Below are 20,587 nucleotides of genomic sequence, written 5' to 3' on the forward strand. Positions count from 1 at the left end.
TTTAGCTGTTATTGTAGCTGCTAGTGTAGCTGTTATTGTAGATGCTAATTTAGCTGTCATTGTAGCTGCTAGTGTAGCTGTTATTGTAGATGCTAGTGTAGCTGTTATTGTAGATGCTAGTGTAGCTGTTATTGTAGCTGCTAGTGTAGCTGTTATTGTAGATGCTAGTGTAGCTGTTATTGTAGATGCTAGTGTAGCTGTTATTGTAGATGCTAATTTAGCTGTTATTGTAGCTGCTAGTGTAGCTGTTTTTGTAGATGCTAATTTAGATGTTATTGTAGATGCTAATTTAGCTGTTATTCAAGCTGCAAGTGTAGCTTTCTTTGTACCTGCTAGTGTAGCTGTTATTGTAGATGCTAATTTAGCTGTTATTCAAGCTGCTAGTGTAGCTGTTATTGTAGATGCTAATTTAACTGTTTATCAAGCTGTTAGTGTAACTTTTATTGTAGATGATACTTTAGCTGTTATTCATGCTGCTAGTGTAGCTTTCTTTGTAACTGCTAATGTAGCTGTTATTGTAGACTAATGTAGAAAGACAAACAGATAGATAGCTACACATATAGTTCGTCTATCGTGGTTCGATGATGACCACTTTGTCATCCAGGGGGCTGAGGGCTTTGCACTGGGATTTTATGCCTCCTTATGTGGCTGGTGAGACCTATGTCAGCCCGGAATGTTCGGCTGCACACTGGGCAGGATATTCCAGCTGGAGCTAGTGTCGTGGGCCTTGCTTTTGTTCTCTGGCGTTTTTCTTCTGCCAGCACTGTTCTCTTTTCCACAGCCACCTGTGCGTCAGTTTTCACAGCGCGACGCCAAGATGCTCTGTCATGTGCCTCTGTCTCCCAGTTTGCTGGGTCTATGCTGAACACCTTCAGAAAAGCTTTGAGGGTGTCCCTGAAGCGCTTTCTTTGAAAACCTTGCGAGCGCTTTCCTTCGCTTAGTTGGCCATACAAGAGTCGTTAAGGGATGCGGTGGTCTTCCATTCTGCATACGTGTCCTGCCCATCGCAGCTGGGACTGCATCAGGATTGTATGGATGCTTTGCAGACCACTCTTCGAAGGACTGCAGTATCTTGTATTTTGTCTTGCCATTTGACATTCAGTATTTTTCTCAGACATGTCATGTGGAAGTGGTTTAGTTTCTTTGCATGTTTACTGTACACTGTCCATGTTTCTGAGTCATAGAGCAATGTAGGGGGGATGACGGCTCGATAGATCCCTAGCTTTGTATTTGTGGTGATACCACGTCTATTCCAGACATTTTTCACACACACTCACAAACACACACACGCACATACATACACACACACACATATATATATATATATGTGTGTGTAAGAATTTCTGTGTAATAGGATGCGAGAGAAAAAGAAGTAGGGTCCATAAAAAAAAGGAAATAATCATATAGAAAGATGTAGGTAGAAAAAAAAACATATAACATAATAGAAAGAAAGAGAGATCATTGGAAAGAAAGAGACAAAATAGAGAGAATGAAATAGAAATACTGAACGAATGAAATATAATGAGAGAGACACACAAAGAAATAGTGTTTTTTAGCGGTCCACGAAAGGGGAAAAGACGCTATAAATTTTGGGTGCAATGTCTGTCCGTCTGTCCCATTCAGATCTCGTAAACTATAAAAGATATACATAATAATACTTTAGACCATTCAAAGTTCTGATGCAACGGCTACGTTTTGCCATCTGAAAGCGTAATGTGCGTATGTGTGTGTGTGACAATAAAGAGAGATAAGGTTCTCCGTTTAGTCTTCTAAACTTTATCTGGAGGCGCGGTGACTGGGTGGTTGAACACTTTACTTCTGGACTGAAAGGGTCCCGGGTTTAAATCCTGAGGAAGACTTGAATTTTTTTTTTATTTCGGCACCTTTTCAGGCGCCTCTGAGTCCACCCAGCTCTAATGGGTACTTGACATTAGTTGATAAAAAGTAAATGTGATTTGTCGTTGTGCTGGCCACATGGCAGCCTCGTTTAACCGTGGGCATCCTCTGCCCTATAGATCGTAAGGTCTGAAAGAGGAAAATTTTCCCTTTTTTTATGTACTTGAAACTTTAACTCTTTCTCTCCAAATTGATGATACCATCTTTGATTTGACCTTAATAAATTTAACTAATGTTTAATTTTGTAACCTTTATTTTGTATTACATAAAAAAGAGCATGCATTCCCCTTTAATTCTGTACCAAATACAACATTTTCTGATAATAAACGGCAAAGCTATTGAAGCTTAATCATAACAGGGGAGTGAAATAGTAAATAAAGAAATCCGGCGAAGGATAATCACGGAGAGAAAGAGTTAAACTAGATCTATATCTAATCCTTTCATACGTCAGGATTTCTTGCTTGTTTCATCCAACAGCTCCGACCTTCGTGCCAGTGAAATCATTTCAAAACACCACTGAATATGAAAAGTTGGAAAAAGGGTCTAGATTCCAACCAGGCTGTTGGCGCAAAGTGGAGTTTGACCTGCAGGGAAATGAGAAGGCTGTCCCGACTAACCTTCGGTTTAAAGTAGTGTTGAACAATCAATACGTGACCGATCCCATCTACGTACACGTAACCATATCACTGGGGTCTGAGTTCGAGTCTGATTCGGATTATCGAGGTAACACACATTTTTTGCTGCAAAACTCTCTTGGCAAGGTCCCCATTGCCCATGTGAACATTTTCTATAGATCAATAGAACATTTTATGCTCTTATTTAGTTTTGTAAAAATTTCTTTTATTTAACTCTGATGCTTTGTTAAGTGTATAATAACATTGTCAGTAGTGTTTATGTGTTTTTGTTTTCATTTTAGGGGCCTATTATGCCACCTTGATATTTTGAGTTTTTAGGCATTAAGAGTGACAAAAAAAAAACTAAAACAAATTAATTCCACTTATCTTATTCATGGTAAACCAGTAACACTTACTAAAAACGCAAAATACCTAGGTGTTATAATAAATGAGTTTTGAGTTTTTAGTATGTGTAACTGGTTTACTTTCTTTATTTTATTCCACACTAGCCGGACATTACCCGCGGCCTGCGGGCCTTAGTTTGTGTTAACAAATCTAGTTGATTGGATTTAGATGTATGTTAAACTTAGCTAATGATCCTTTCAAGTTTTATAAAAATGGGTTTACCCGAAGCCGATACTTTCATACCTATTAAAAACGAAAGGAGCGATAGATAAATAGGATATAAAGTACAATTAAAACGGGTTTACCCGATTTTTTTAATGAATGGGATTATAAAGTACGTCAGGACGTCTAAGTTCGCAGATATAAGGAACGAATTTATGTAAAAATGCTTTTGAAACACAAAATTGAAGGCTAATTTTATTACGTAATGAAATCAATAGATTATCTTTTTGTATTTTCATGTGTCAAAGTAAAAAACTATCTGCGCAAAGTGTAGTTCTTAAAATTAGATCTAGATACTTTAGATCTTTTCTCATGTCAATATGGCCTAGATCGATGAAGTTATAATGCTTTCATAGAGTTGGTCAGCTTTTCTTTTTGAGGGTCTCAAGTGTGTTTTAGGGCTACAATACATACACTGCCAAGTTTTATCAAGATTGGTCAAGCGGTTTTGATTTCTATTCGTAACATACATACATACATACTGTTAAGGCTTCCGCGCGGTGTTGATTCTTTGAAATATAACTAGTGTAGATCTACGTCTGACTGGAAGTAACGCTGAACTCGAAGTACTTCAGTAACACCGGCGAAAGGCCGAAACAATCAAAATATGTAGTCGACGCTGATGTTGTTTTACAAATATATTTAATAATCAAGAAGGGAATCGTCCGATGTCAGCTATGTCCGTAAATCCGTATATCTATTCTACTGCTCTAAACGAAGCGTCTTCTTTGTAGCGTCACTTAGAGCGTTCTTGTTTTTTAACCAACTTTACGTCATCGTCGCTAAGTAAAACTTTCACCCTATTCCCGAAACAAATAACTAATTCCTAATCATGTCATAACAATACATACATACATACGTCTTACTTTCTACTTTATAATATAGATAGTGCTGCCTATGTTTAATAATTATTTCTTTTATAGATGCTTACAATAGACTTCTTGGTTTTCTAGATTATAAATTAGTATAGTAATTTAATTCTTTAAAAAAAAAAAAAAAAAAAATCTCTTTGTGAATTTTTTTTAGTTGATAAGTTCAAGCATATTTTTATAAAGCATTCCTTAATTAAAGCTCTGTAATTAATAATGATAAAAAAGAGACAGTGACAATAACGCACTTTTCGAACAGTGTCGTAGCATCCATGGCGCGAAGGGGTTCAATGAACCCGGGCCCGCGACCATTTAGGGGCCAACACCCGATAGTGTAACAACCATGGGGCCAGGGCCGGATTTACCTCTAACATCTATGTAACATTAGCCCTAACTTAGAGCCTCCAAGAATTATTTAGTAGTTACATATAACATATGGACTAATAAGGACCCCATATCTCAAAAAGATTAACTCTCTCTCTCCGCAATTATTTACCACATTCTGATAGAATCAACGTTGGTAATCGTCAGTTAGGAGAGAAAGAGTTAAGGCCTATTAACTCGAAATACAGCACTAATTGGCGCGTAGGGGTTTAATTATTTCTATGTACATGACTAATGATCAATTGTGGCCTGTCCTACACCAGCCCTTCGGGGGATACAACAAATGGGAATAAAAGTAACTGCATTTGTAAAAACTGGTTTTAAAAAAATTAAAACGTTCGCTTACAATATCCTAAATGTCATAAAAGTTTCAAAACATTTAACCCATGTTTTCACCTAGAGGCATTGTAAGGAACTGCTTTCATCGGGTCTATTTTAATGTGGTGACTGTGCCTTGGTGGTGACGTTTGGGGCCCATACTCCCATTCGTTCGAGTTTTTTTCCTCAATGTTAATTAAACCGTTGATAGTATTAACGTTTTTGTTTTCTGATTTTTTTTTGAAAGTAAGCATCTTTTTTTTTTTTCATTATTCGATTACCAAAGATATAGATTTAGACGTAAAATTAGCTATAAAACAAGAAAGAAAGAAACATCATCTTCTGTTACTTAGAGATGATGTTAAAGATGATGTCTTTTTACTGAATTGGGGAGGGGGATTCATAACAATATTAAAGATAGAGCGATAATTACATTTATCATGGAATAGAGTCTTTCACATGAATGGCTGCCTTGTCGTCTGGTATGTGCACTGGAAAGTCGTGAGGATGGTCTAGAGCAGTGTTTCCCAAACTGTGTTCCGCGGAACCCTAGTGTTCAGCGAGGCCTTAATACGTTTTCCACGAACTACTGGAATAATTAATTAGTAGGCCACAGCGTGAATTAATCTCTCTTAAAAAAATAAGCAAAGTGTTTCCGCTAAATACTCAGAATGTGCAAAGTGTTCAGCTAAATACTCAGAATGTGCAAAGTGTTCCGTTGAGGACAAAGTTTGGGAAACACTGGTCTAGATGATATGTTCACTGTGCTATACAGTACTTCAAACTTGCTCTGTCAATTAGTGTTCATGAACTTGCATTGGAATGTCTTTTACCAAATGTACCGACACATACAAACTACACGATTTTTTTGGGGGTCAAACAAAAAATTTGTCATTTATGACAAAGGGAAGGGGGGAGGGGGGGAAAGGGGCCCATCAACATATGCTTAAACCCCGGCCCACGAGTACCCTGCTACGCCACTGTTTACGAACCTATTTATAGCGGCGGAAAAGTTATAAAAAGAAAGCTTTTTTGATGCATCCAGTAAAAAAAAAAAAAAAAAAAAAAAAAAAAAAAAAAAAAAAAAAAAGCTGTACTTCTAAAGCTATTTTTTTAGGCATTAGGTAATTTGTGTGCACATTTTTAGAACTACAAAATCAAATCATGTGCAGTGGCGTAGCTAGGGTGGGGGGGGAGGGGGGGAGAATTAGAAAATCCCCCCGAGTGCTCACTTGAGAGGGGCCCCCAAATGAGTGTTTTTTGCATTAAAAATAAAATATTAAGCAAAATGCAGGGGGCCCCCCAAACAGGTCGAGAGCTTCCATGGGCCCCCAAAAGATGGCAAATTCCTAGCTACGCCCCTGATCATGTGCACTTCTAAATTTGTAGCATATAATTATTTGAAAATAGGGTACACCCATGGGCATTTATCTAGTGGTTAATAAAGGTGACGCATAGTGATTTGTTAAATTATAGCAAAATACTTTTTTTAATTAGTTGGCGTTAAGGAAATTCAAATTAGCGGCCTTGACATTGTTTAGCTTTTCATGAAAGTCTCCTATAGCTGAAGGTTGTTTATAAATGAAAGTTGTGATTTATATTCTATCTTTTGGTAATAACGGGACACTATTTTCTTAGATTATTTCCCCTGATTACCCACAGCAGACGTAGTGAAAACTAAAATAGACAAACGCACACCCTGTAAAGAACTTCTAGGGTTTTAGTTCTATACTCTATATCAGTGGTCTTCAACCTTTTTTGGCCTACCGCCCCCTTTTCATATTTTTTCTATTAAAAGATTCGCCAGCGCCCCCGTTGAAGACCACTGCTCTATATAGATCGTGTAGGGGTATAATTCAATCAGTGGGGTGTAAGCTTAATGAATGGAACAGATGTTACCTATAATTATCGTTTTATAGTAATCCAGTCGAACGACGTAGATACTACAGCGAAACACCGAGTACTAAAATGTCTTAGAATTTATTGACAAGATTTTTATGTGCACTATAACTTATTCTCAATAATTAGTGTAAATATATTTAAAATGCACCAAAACATAGGTCTAGGTAACATACATCAAACTCATAAGTAATTAGTCAACGAAGGTTGAGATACTACCCTAGTACAAAACGTGAGAAAACTTCACCCCTGAAAACAGTTCTGACCAAGACCTTCAATGAAGTCCAGTAGGGCGTCGGCGCCGTAGGCGCCATTATCCCGTTGACGGTTAGAAAGGCTTTTATCCAACCACCAGGCCTGGACGTGGGGCTCTTCACCCCTGTCCTGTCTGAGGCACCCAACGGTAGACGGCCATATCGGTTGACTGGGCGAGACCGGGCCGTGCCGTGTACACAGCGCACCGTCCCCCGCTCTCAGCCCACTCGCTATAAGTGGTCGAGTACAATGCTAACTGCGGGGAGCTTATTGTCTCATATTCCTAAACTGTAACCGCCACAATTCCGTGCGAAGGTCGCCACTCCAGGCTCCTGGTACTGGTGACGACCCCCTTGTGGGTCGGCGTGGCGGACTTTTTGGACTGGGTTCCGGGCGTTCTTTCCATCCCAACCCCGAGTGAGAGAAAAAAAACAAAAGCTCACCCAGGGAAGCCCGGCCGGGCCTGGTTCGCTACTCATACTTAGCCTATCTAGTCTCCACCCACTAGACGTTTCCACCGGAGGGCCACGCTGAGGCGACGGGTAGCTGGAATTCCTCCGGCTGACCAAGACCAGACCAGCACACCGACTGACTAGACTGACCACTGGAAACCCTATTAACCCCCTTGTTAACCCCCGGTGCTTAAACAGTTCACAACTCACAACTAATAAAATAAACAGACACACAAACACAATCTCACATCTGACACACCCCTTTTCTTGACACACCCTTTTCTTGACACACCCCTTTTCCTGACACACCCCTTTTCTTGACACACACCCTTTTCTTGACACACCCTTTTCTTCACACACACACACCCTTTTCTTGACACACCCCTTTTCCTGACACACCCCTTTTCTTGACACACACCCCTTTTCTTGACACACACCCTTTTCTTGACACACCCCTTCCTCCGGCGGACCACGGCTATGTCTGCATTAGATGAGGAAAAATATACGGGTCGCAACTGGGTTCGGCAAAGCCAAGTGAAAAACAATGCAGTTACCCTGTCATCTTCGGAATCGTAGAGCTTTACCAGTATTACCATTTATCTTAATCTCATAAAACACAGACGTTCCTTAAGATTGCATTGACATCCGCTGACACCATTGCAGATCAAGAGGTAAGCCAGGTGCAGTACGTCGTAACAAAGATGTTCATCAACTACTGGCAGAAGAAGCGCAAGACGAACAAGTTCGTGGCCACGGAGGCGTTCTACACGTCAAGCCTGCCGGAACGGATCACCATCTCGCCCCGCAATCAGGCGCTCTCCGCCCTGGACGCTTTCTTCCCTTTCCTGTATATCGGTTTGGCTGTATTCGCCGGAAGCTACGTGGTGGAGGAGAAAGAAAGTAGATTAAAGGTACTTCCGTTTCAATTTTTTCCTTGATTCCGGTCAAAACGAGCTGCGCTTCTTGACGCAGCGTTTCGCAAACTGTGGGGATGCACTGTTCGTCAAAGAAGGCGTGAACACTGACCTGCATCGTGGCAACCTGTGGGCCGAGGAGACCAATAGCTCGTCGCCACGTCATAGATCTGTACGATGTGGCAAATAGCTATTTGTCTCCACTGCCCACACGTTGTGACGTTTAAGGCCTGTATTGAGGCCTACTTGAATACATTCCCCTGACGCGAGGTTCTACCAAAGGGAGTACAAAGTTGGTATAATTTATTATTCAGTTAAGCCAAAACTCGTATGTTTTAGATTTGAGTGTGTACATGTATATATAAGTATAACTCAAGTGTTACTAATGTTTAATACAATAAATAATATAATTTAATTGAAGTCGTGTTATCTTCTTAATAAGATCTTTCATACTGCTCAAGCGAAAAATGTCTTCAATAGGCTGTTGTTGTTTTTTTTACAAAGCTTTTCAACTCACTCTGTCTGGTAAAATGTTAGCACTCGGTATTTGTCTCAACCTATTCTTGAATTAAGTTGAAACTTTGCACAATTATTCACAGACATAAGCAAGACATGTATGAATATTTAAATAATTAACCTAATAGTCAATTAATTAATGGTTATTTATATATTTAGTTTGATACTAACAAGGGAAATAAATCCTTCAGTATTCACAGGTATGCTTAAATATGTAGGGTTTCGTCCCCTTGGATAATTTAGCAGGTTATTTCTCCGACACCAATTCTCGGATGAAGTTCAAAAACTTAAAACAGATAATTATTGTACCTTAGCAGCGTACCTACATTCAAAAATAAAACTAACTAGTCAATTAATTAAAAATTAATTAATTATTATGTTTAATAGTTAATAAGGGAAATTACTTAAACATTTTTTACAGTTAGTGCTGATTTCTTTCCCTTACATAAAAAAAAAATTAACCAATCAGACAATTAATTACTGGTAATTCATTATATAGTTACATAGCAAAAAGGGATTTTAATACTTCAGTATGCACAGATACGGATTATCTTATTGGGTTTATTCCCCTTAAATAATTGTTAACGCTATTTCTACCTCACGCATTCTCCGATGAAGTTGATACTTTAAACAAATATTTATTATACCTATCAAAACATGAATCAATAAAATTAAAATATTCAATGAGTCAATTAATTATGGGAAAATAATTTTTGTTTTAATATCGAATAAGCGAAATAACTTGTACAATATTGGTAGATATAGTTTTAAGGACCGAGTTATTCCCCTTTTTTATATTTGCTTGTTAGAAAGATTTTTATATTTGTGCATGTTTATTCCTTATATGTATCTATATATTTAGGAAGCCATGAAACTGATGGGCTTAAAGACGTTCTCGTTTTGGTTCAGCTGGTTCTTGACGTCCTTCAAGACTGGCTTCTTCATCTGTTTACTATTCATGATCTTTCTGAAGTGGACCGGGTACACCAACGGCAACATCCTGTCCAGCAGTTCAGGGTGGATCCTTTTGTTCATGATCATCTACGCCATCGACGCCATCAGCTTCTCCTTCATGCTGACCTGTTTCATCAACAAAGGTTAGAACGTCGTTGCATCCAAGAACGGATATAAGATTAATGATTGTTTCGTGTAACACAGCCAGAGACAAGAGTTACAATTAAGTAATAAAAAAAAAAACTAATAAAAAAAAAAATTAATAATAATCATCCCGCCACTCACTATAACCGTAGGCCACAAAATCAGATGACCATTACATCATCTGCCCTATAGACCACAAAGTCTGAAAGCGGAATAAATGGTGCGATTACTACTATTTCAAACAAAAGTTATAATTTCAATAAACACTTATTCATCATTTTTTTGGTCTTTAATTTGTTACTTATATACAATGCATGCATGTAGGTGTCTGTGTACACTGTATACGTTTTAATTTTTATAAAGGGGGTCTCCGGGTTAATAGAGATTGACAGACATTTGTGTAATGGACCAACGATATCCTTGTAGAACGGTGCTGTACCAATATGCTGATATTCCCTAGTTCTATTCTAGCACATTTTCATGGAGCTCTACATCCCTGTCGAATGTCAACGATTTTAATCAATTCCTTTTACATCTTTATCCAGAATGAGCCGTTTTTCTTACCAATAGATGACCTGCAAACATATTTTTTTGCAAACTCAAACTCAAACTCTTAGAATCGTCTCCCTTTTAGACGATGAAACCTTAAGTTGTTTCTCTTTACAATCATATGTATATTTGAAAACGCGAAACGGACAAATTCAATAAATAGTAGACACGTTATTTTTCACACCGCCCTTCTTTTGTCATGCTGTAACGTTACACATCAAAAAGAAAATTAACCAAAAAGTTTATTAATTACTGATAATTAATAATTTGTTTTTGTTTGGTATCGAAGAAGGGAAATAAATGCAACTTTTTGAGACGTGTGGTTGTAAATGTGAAGTTATTCCCATTATTACGTTGTTTTTTTTCTCCCACTTTTCATTCTAGGATCAAGTTGAAATTTTGCATAATTATTCATAGTCCATACCAACACATCATTCATTAAAATAAATTAATCAATTAGTAAATTAATTAGAAGTAGTTGAGTGATTTTGTTTTCTATTTTAAAACGTAGCGCATTCCTCAAATATTGAGATATATGGCAGTGATTTTGAGAAACTAGTGGGCCTTTTCCTAGAGGTGTGTTTTGCGGCTGGGCTTTATTTTTAATACCTCACTTGCTTAGGTCCTCGCACTTGACCTATATAGGGCAAGAAACCCTTTAGGGATTATGGGAACGGCATCATCATCATCACCATCATCATCATAACACTACATTTAAGTGAGGGCTTGAGAGGCTCAAATCCTCTCGCAAAAGCCCTGGACAGAAACCCTACTGTCTTGCGTAGTGCATAAATGTCGCCATACAGGTCGAGAATGGACACAGCATAGCCTAAACTGTGCCGATGTGAGAAAATCCAAAATATCTATATTGATATAGATATAGATATTTATATAGATAGACAGATAGATAGATAGATAGATAGATAGATGATAGATAGATAGATGATAGAAAGATAGATATATATATATATAGATAGATAGATAGATAGATAGATAGATAGATAGATAGATAGATAGATAGATAGATAGATAGATAGATAGATAGATAGATAGATTGATTGATAGATAGATGATAGATAGATAGATAGATAGATGATAGATAGATAGATAAATAGATAGATAGATGATAGATAGATAGATAGATAGATAGATAGATAGATAGATAGATAGATAGATAGATGATAGATAGATAGATAGATAGATAGATAGATGATAGATAGATAGATAGATAGATGATAGATAGATAGGTAGATAAATAGATAGATAGATAGATAGATGATAGATAGATAGATAGATAGATAGATAGATAGATAGATAGATAGATAGATAGATAGATAGATAGATAGATAGATGATAGATATATAGATAGATAGATAGATAGATAGATAGATAGATAGATAGATAGATAGATAGATAGATGATAGATAGATAGATAGATAGATAGATAGATAGATAGATAGATAGATAGATAGGTTGATAAATACTTTACTTCTCTTTTTTTTCTTTGTTTTCAGCCAGGAACTTTGTTATCTGTGCCGTGGCTCTTTACTTTTCATTGACCCTTGGGGCACCGATCCTCTCTTCGTATCTCTGTGGTAAAGTTTCCGCCCATGTCGGAGGTCTCTTGTTTTTCCAGTTCGCCGCTCAACATTTCAAGACCATGTTTATCAACTTTGAATGGCGGGGTGAGTTGATCTACTGAGTGTCTTAGAATCACAACACTTTGAAACCAGTGGTTTTCAGCTTAATAATAATTTTATTCATAAAGCGCTTCAAAATGTAGACTCATGGCGCTGTGATAACATTACAAACTTAATCACATTTTTAATCGCATTTTTACTCGTGAATAAAAATTCAATATTGCATCCATTTTATATGTAATATGTATCAAACCTTAGCTTCACGTTGTACTTCTGAATGCTGTGAGATCTTCAGTACATACTGTATGTCTCAATGACACTCTGTCGTTGGTCGCATATGTAGAGACCATATTGAACGAGCTCAGTGACTTATTAAAACTGATGTGGAATCGTTTCCCTGTCCTCCAATGCGTTTCCTTGTTGGCCTTTACCTCAAATACATTGATTCATTGGTCGAGTCTAACGTCGCGACTTGTTTGTGTCTTGCTCTAGAGGTCGGCGTGATATCTGAGAAGCTGAATGTCTACGAGGTGTTACCATATCTTCACTTCATCGACACCCTGATCATGTTCATCACCAACACCCTCTTCAACTGTATCATCATCTGGTATGTGTCCAATATCTTCCCAGAGGAATATGGTGTCCCTCAACCATACAATTTCTTTCTGAAGGTAGGCTGATAGTACAAAGGTACTGTAGATATATATTATATACTAAACATGGTTTCTATGTCAGGTACATATTAGAGTTGGGTGGATTCTGGAGCATCCTAAAAACCCCGAAACTCCAAATACCAGTCTTCACTGACATTCGAACCCGAGACACCTCTGATCAGTGGCGTAGCTCAGAATTCGCCATCCTTTTTGGGGCCCGGGGGACTTGACCTCTTTGTTGGCTCCTGCATTTTTGCATAATAGTTAATAATTAACGAAAAAAAAACACTAAATTGGCTGCCCCCTTCAAGCGCTCTCCCACCCTTGCTACGACTCTGCCTCGGTTCGGAAGTCATGCACTTTGCCACCCAGGCACAACGCCCCTTCCAAATTTAGTGGGCATTCACAACCTCGCCACTGCATATGATCTGTGGTACGCACTAGATTGGATTATTTAATATTCATCATCATCATTCCTTTGGGTTCCTCAGGAACATAGGGTCTCAACAAAGACACGCCACTCTCCACGGTGTCTTGCTAGTTTTTTTATAGCTTCCCAGCTCTTTCCGGTCCTCTCGGCTTCCTCTAGTATACTGCGTCGCCATGTTCTTTTTGGTCTTCCTCTGCATCTTGTTCCCTGGGGTTTCCACTCTAAGGCCTGTCTAGCTCTGTTGCCGGTATCTTTTCTAAGGGTGTGACCAATCCCATATCCACTTCCTCTCTAAGATCTGCACTTCTATATTATTCTCATCTCCCACAGTTTGGTGTTTTCTACTTTGTCATACCAATGTATTTTTAGGATATTTCTCAGGCATCTGTTGATGAAGGTCTGTACTTTTTTTTGTTGTCGCTTCAGTTGTTCTCCGTGTTTCAGAACCATACAGAAGAACAGCCTTGACATTAGAGTTAAAGATTCTTAGTATAGTCTTGTTTGAGATGTAAGGAGATTTTCAGGTTGGTTTTAGCTGTGTAAATGTCTGACGTGCTAGATTTATACGACGTTTAATGTCTTCATCTGCTCCACCCGATACACTGACTACACTCCCAAGGTATATAAAATGTTCTACTTGGTCTTTGGTCTGAGAATCCAGCTCTGTGTCTCCAAGTTGTTTGTTGTTTACTTGTTAAATTATTTAGTATTGAACGTATGGGAATTCCTTCAGTTAACTACTATTAGGTCTACTGAAGGCAGTGCTTATAAACCTCAGGCCCAACAAGAACAGATAGAAAACTGTTCACCAAATGAATCCCAGCACACATTTAAATAGAGGAGATGTAAAGATATTAAAAAAATAAGAACTTGATTAAGCCAACAATAATACCTCTCTACCCAGAAGGAATATGGGAATAGATGGATGATTGGTTAAGCGCTTGGCTTCGGAACCTGGATTCCTGTGTTCGAATCTCGGCGAAGACTCGGATTTCGAATTTTGAGCTTCTTAGTGCGCCCCTACCCCATAGACCGTAAGGTCTGAAAGGGAAGGGAAATATCTTGAAGGGATTCAAAAATATAACCCAAATTTTGACCAGTGGTCATGCCCTCCTCCCCCCCCCCCCCAAAAAAAAAAAAAAAAAAAAAAAGTAAAGTTTCATTTTCAGACCTTGCGATCTAAAGAGCAGGGTGTCATGTGGCCATCGACAAACTGCCTTTAATTTTCCCCAGGGTCGCCCCTAAAATCCCGAAATTCACACCAAGTTCCACCGAGGTTCGAACCCAGAACCCAGGGTTAACCACCTTGCCACAGCGCCTCCCAAACTAGGAAAAATGATGCATATTAAAAGCTATCAAAACAAATCTTAATTTGCTAAGCAAGGTCACTAAGAGGCATGGAATAATAAGATAAGAATTATGCTTAGTGTGGGTGAGCTTGTGGCTGAGGCCTAGAGAGGCTTTGAGAGGATGGCCCCGAATCGGTCTCCTCGTGGCTCTTACCATAAAGCCTCTTCTATGACCGGCTGTTTAAAACTATTTTTTTAGGCGCTAGAAATCGCCATCTCTAATTAAGACGTTAAGTAACCTCAGGTAAAATATGTTAGCTCTAGAAAGTTGATCTCGATCGCAATTTTTTTACAAAGCTTATATCAACTCACTCTGTCTGTCATTCTGTCTGTCAGTCTGTATGTATGTAAAAATTGTGTACTCCTTATTTCTACAACACTCTCGGATCAAGATGAAACTTTACAAAATTACCCATTAACAGAGAAAAGACACTAATCTTAAAAAAAACAAGATTACAAAGAGAGTTTGTGTTACACAAACTCAGAGGCGGCCCCCGTCGAAGTCGGATCCCTGTCGGATCTGCATATTCGCAAATAATATTCAAGAGGTGATTTAATTTTGATGTAAAATGTTTTACACGTTTCGGATGTTCCTTCAGAGTTGAAGATAATTACTTCCTAGTCCAAACCTCCCGCAGGACGACGGGGGATGGGAGCGGGCAGGGTTTGAACCCTGGGCCATCCATAAATCTGAACGACAGTCCAGCGCGCAAACCGCACGACCAGGCAGCCATCCGATGGTCAAAAGTAATAATGTTTCAAAGATTCATTTGCCGTAAATTTAAATTTAAATTTAATAAAAAATAGTAGATTAGTTTTAGTATATTAAAACATTACAATATTGATCAAAACGTTTGGAAATGAAAATCTACACTTTTTTTTTACACTTTAAGTTTAGAAATTGAAATTCTACATCTTAATCTAGTCTATTTTAGTCTAAACTAGATCTAGAAATTCTAGATCTAGACTCTAAAATAATTTTAATTAGAATATAAATCCAGATCTAGATATACTGTAATAAAAATCTAGATCTAGTTTAAAAAATCTAGATTAGATCTAAATCAAGATATCATTCCTTTTTTAAACGCGAGTCACATAACGAGGCTCAAAAAAAATTACTATACCGAGTTCTTTTTTCATTTCATTTGAAGAATTAATTCCATATAACGTCAGAGGGAAAAAAAAACACTACGTCACACGGCCTAGCTAGACTAAAAATCGCCTTCATCTATAAGAGCCATTTATCGAGTGTTCATAGACTTTGGTGCACCGAGTGCGTTCTTTAAGCATTTCATTTAAAGAATTCATTCCATATGACGTCAAAGGAAAAAAAACACTACGTCACACGCCTAGCTAGAATAAAAATCGCCTTCATCATTACGAGCCTTTTATCGAGTATTCATAGACATTGGTGCACCGAGTGCGTTCTTTTAGCATTTCATTTAAAGAATTCATTCCATATGACGTCAAAGGAAAAAAAAAACACTACGTCACAAGGCCTAGCTAGACTAAAAATCACCTTTATCAACACGAGCCATTTCTCGAGTGTTCATAGACATTGGTGCACCGAGTGCGTTCTTTTAGCATTTCATTTAAAGAATTCATTCCATGTGACGTCAAAGGAAAAAAAACAACACTACGTCACACGGCTTAGTTAGACTAAAATATGTTTTCATTAATACAAGCAATTTTTTCGAGGGTTAATAGACATTGGTGCACCGAGTGCGTTCTTTTAACATTACATTTAAAGAGTCCATTCATATGACGTCAAAGAAAAAAAAATCCATTACCTCACAATAGGCTAGTACCGGTACCATAAAAAAAAATGTCTTTATTTACACGAGATATTTAACGAGGGTTCATAGACATTGGTGCACTGAGTTCTAATAGATATTATTTAAAAAGGATCAAAGCCACATTGTTTTTGCGTTTTGTCTGTCAGTCGGTCTGTCCGTTATCTTGATATAAAAAAACAACTAAAAGTTATTAAAAATTGATTAACCTTTATTTTACGTTTCAAAACATCGCAATAATTTTTAGGTATGAACACAATTGAAAAGTTTATATAGATTGTTCCGGATGTTTGTATAAATAGTAAAAGAAAAAGAGAATTTCAGATAAATGTAATACCGTTAATTAAATTTTTTGGATGGTCTCGTATAAAAATTAGATGTACTACAGCCACGTGGAGAGATTTTCATACCTTACTTTGGTGTTTGGATTCTGTTTTCCTTAAAAATCGGAACATAATATTAACGATAATTAGATATTTTAATGTTTAAGGTAGAAAGTTAAATGTACTGTAAGAGAGTAGTGAGTTAAAATATTTTTCATAAAAATCCGTAAAAACATTATTTCGTAAATGAGAAGATTATTTGTTTATTAATTAGAAGAGGGAGTTCAAACAATTATTTGGCGTTAGTAGATTTTTAAATAAATTCGGAAATTTCTGGCGACGATTTGTAAGAAACAAAATCCGGAACTTTCTTTATCGATTACAAAACTTCTATGTTATGTTTTACAAGAAAATTAAATGTCTAAAAAGTAATTTTCAGTAATCAATTCTAGTAAATTACTTTTTTTAAAAGCCTTATGCGATTTCAAACAATCATTAGGCATAATTCATGTTTTATTAAACAATATCCGGAACATTTTTACACTTAATGAAATATAAGTCAGTATAGAGATTATGATTTAGCATTAATATGCTATTTACATAAAAAACGGAACAACATATTATTGATAATGTGTTTTTGCAACGTTTAAGCATGGAAATTGAATGTAATATAAGTTAGAAGAGCAAACAAACATTTGTTGGCGTTGATTAGTTTTGCACAAAAAAATCCGGAACAATCAATTTTAGATACTTAAAACTATTGAGATGTTATGGGAGGAACATTAAAGGGTAAATCAGATTTTCAATAGCTTTTAGAGTTCTAGTTTTTTAAATCTAATCGTGACGGACAGACCAACCAACAGACAAAACGCACAAAAATAAGCTTCTTTTATTCGGATGGGGGCACTAAACAAAAAATAAATAAAATCTGATTTTTAAAAAAAGTTTAAGGAATTGGTTTAGCACCTGATCATGTTGCGACGTTACGCTACTGCACGAAAATCGCTGCATAAAAAGTCCATTTAAAAAAATGTGCGTGATATTTACATACAAAGTGCATTATTAGCCTTTATAAACAAACAGAAATGTTTTCTTTTAATTTTAGCAGCTAGTTGACCAGAAAAAACGTCTTTAACTATTATTTGTATTTGTTGTAAACATTTCCTGTACATTTTAAAAATATATTTGACTTAGTGATACTGAAAATACACAAAAATTGTCCATCTTTGTTAGCATATTGTAACATTGCCTCCCTTACATTTACGTAATTGTTTTAGAATTGGTGTATTTTTATGAAAAAATCGCTTGCATAATTAATTTTATAAATTAAACGGTTTGCTTTTAGAAAACCAAAAGTAGCCGTTGCACCTAAACTTTTCAAGCCGGATTTAATGATGAAATAATATTTTTCATATCTCTTATAGTTTTCGAGATCTGAGTGTGACAGACGGACAGACGGACAGACGGACAGACGGACAGACGGACAGACGGACATTTTGCACAAACCTAATAGCGCCTTTTTCCCCTTACGGGGGCCGCTAAAAATAAAAATAAATAAGTTAATTAATTACTGGAAATGGATACCAACAAGTGGAATTAATCCTTCAAAATTTTGCGTTTAAATATGTAGAGTTTCCTCCCCTTAGATAAATGAGGTCCACAACCATTTTCGGATCGAAACTTTAACTAATTATGTTTTGTACCTAACAAAAGAAGAATCAATTGAAAAAAAAATCAATAATTATTGGCAATGAATAAATTGTTTGATATCAAAAAAGGGAAATAACTTCTACATTATTGAGATATACAGTTGTAAGTGTGGAGTTCTTTCCCTAAGACGATTTTTTTTTTTAATAATATTTTCTTGCTTCTTGTTTGGAGGCATTTAAGTTGTGGCCTTTGTAATAACTTTTTTTTTAGAAATCCTACTGGTGCCCACCTACTGAATCCGAAGAGTCCATCCCGGCATTATCTGGGATGGACGAAAGATACTTTCAGCCGGCCAGCAAGAATCTTACTCCAGGAATTCAGATCCGTGGCCTGATAAAGGTTAGTATTTAGACCGAATCACGCATTCTTTTAGTATGTGGCATTTGACGTCTCAAGGGACGGTTATTTCCTTTTGCAACTTCTTGTCAGACCAATGAGGTCATTGGCAATCTACAGACACTGAAGGCCTTTTCCCAACTTTTGGGTAGTTGTTCATCTGTGATCTATGACACCACCTTGACCTTCTGTGTAGTAGCTAGTCAATTCTTCTTTATATGATTATTTGTCTGATTTCGACTTAACCATGAAACATATTGCTGTAACTTAGCCATCAGCGAACCCAAATAACCTCAACGAAGTATATCAAAACACTAGATTAATAATAGAACAACATTAATGCGATAACAACTATCCAACTAGAGTACTCAGTAATAACAACACTTCATTCTTGTTTACATCCTAGTTCTAATTATCGGCCATCTTCGACTTCCTCTCTCTTTTAGCGTGTCTCTGTCCTGTGTCTCATGGTGCACAGTCTCGCACCTAATGACAGTGCGCAATGTAGGGTCATAAAATTATATTTTTTTCCTCAAATGAATGTTCTATCTAAATAATTTTCAAGTTGAGCCATGATATTTAGCTTGCGTTTTTTTTTTACAATAGTTAGCAGGTCCTCATAGGGTCCGACCACTGCAGTAGCCCTGTCTCTAATATCTTGGCTTGTGATGCGGTCTCTGAATGTGATGCCTAGGATCCTTCTGTAGCATCTCAATTCCATTGCTAGGATCCTCCTCTCTAGCTCTGCAGTCAGCGTCCAAGATTCACAAGCATATAAAAATGTGATTGCAAGTCCTATATATGTTTATAAAATGTTTATAAAATGTTTATAAAATGTTTACATGTTTGGGATGCTGCTTAAGACTTTAATTTTGTCCTAGCTCAAGCCTCCCGCAATACGACAGGGGACGGCAGAGACAGGATTTGAACCCGGGGACCATCGAGACAACATAAAGGACAGTCCAATGCGCATACCACACGACCAGGCAGCCATCCGAACCCCCCCCCCCCATTTCTAAACTAATTCTTTAATCAATATTGTTATGACTCAATAAATTGCATTTACCGATGATGCAATTAACCTTTATGGAGAAAAACGCTAAGTAGTTACTTAATATCTACCATGGAACAGAATCAAAAGAATCTATATTTTGAATATATTTTGTTTCTATGTTTACAAGTAGGGAGTAAACGGCTAAAAAAAAGGTCAAAATTAAGAAAGTTTGCAAAATGTTCCGTTATCGATCTCTTTTAAATTTACTTGTAAATCCAATCTATCAGATTGGATATAGATACATTTAGACGATTTTTAAATATTTTCCCATTTGCCTTGAAATGCCAGCAATTTTATCTTGCTACTGATTAATGTTGAAATATTGAATGTACAGTAATGTTTTAAACTTGCGCAGGTATTTGACAAGAAGGTGGTAGTTGCAGGCATTGACTTGGACTTATTTGAGGATCAAATCACAGTCCTTCTGGGCCACAACGGAGCAGGGAAGACAACTACAATTAATATGCTCACTGGTGTGTTATGCTGAATACTTGCGTGTCATACTTTTGTTTCACTTAACTAAGACTTCTCTTCTTTCTTCTCCTAGAGCACTGCTGCCCAACCTTATACGGCCTGCGGGCCATTTTAATTTCCGACACTCGTGTCGCGGGCCACATTAACAAAAAGATTATCTTTTAAAATCGAAATGAGACTAAACCAATTTAAATAGTTATATTATGACGTTCCCGTGGCTTCAGTAGGCCTACTTACACACATAAGTCCATTACGTCTTAAGGGTCTCCAGTGCCTTATAACTGAAGAAGTTTTTATCATATCCAGCAACTGTTTTCGGAACTGTGCAAAAGTTAATGTAGACAACACAGCGTAGAAATATATTGTCTGTATTGCTCGAAATTTCTCAAGCTGGGAAGTCTGGCTTTGTAAGTCAATCAGTTCCAGTTGGTGTC

The 20,587-nt window shown here is 37.1% G+C and overlaps 1 protein-coding gene across 2 annotated transcripts in view; it reads left to right on the plus strand.

Moving 5' to 3' along the window:
* LOC106063921 (phospholipid-transporting ATPase ABCA3-like) overlaps positions 1-20,587 on the plus strand; it is a 78,222-nt gene that overhangs the window by 3,056 nt on the left and 54,579 nt on the right. For both annotated transcript variants that reach the window (XM_056041991.1, XM_056041992.1), the window contains exons 4-10: positions 2,374-2,619; positions 7,978-8,225; positions 9,607-9,841; positions 11,906-12,076; positions 12,524-12,702; positions 18,500-18,628; positions 20,035-20,152. In XM_056041991.1, the coding sequence (XP_055897966.1) occupies positions 2,374-2,619; positions 7,978-8,225; positions 9,607-9,841; positions 11,906-12,076; positions 12,524-12,702; positions 18,500-18,628; positions 20,035-20,152 (1,326 nt within the window). The remainder of the gene's footprint in view (positions 1-2,373; positions 2,620-7,977; positions 8,226-9,606; positions 9,842-11,905; positions 12,077-12,523; positions 12,703-18,499; positions 18,629-20,034; positions 20,153-20,587) is intronic.

The sequence above is a fragment of the Biomphalaria glabrata genome, chromosome 9, assembly GCF_947242115.1.
Source record: "Biomphalaria glabrata chromosome 9, xgBioGlab47.1, whole genome shotgun sequence".
NCBI classification, from domain to species: domain Eukaryota; kingdom Metazoa; phylum Mollusca; class Gastropoda; family Planorbidae; genus Biomphalaria; species Biomphalaria glabrata.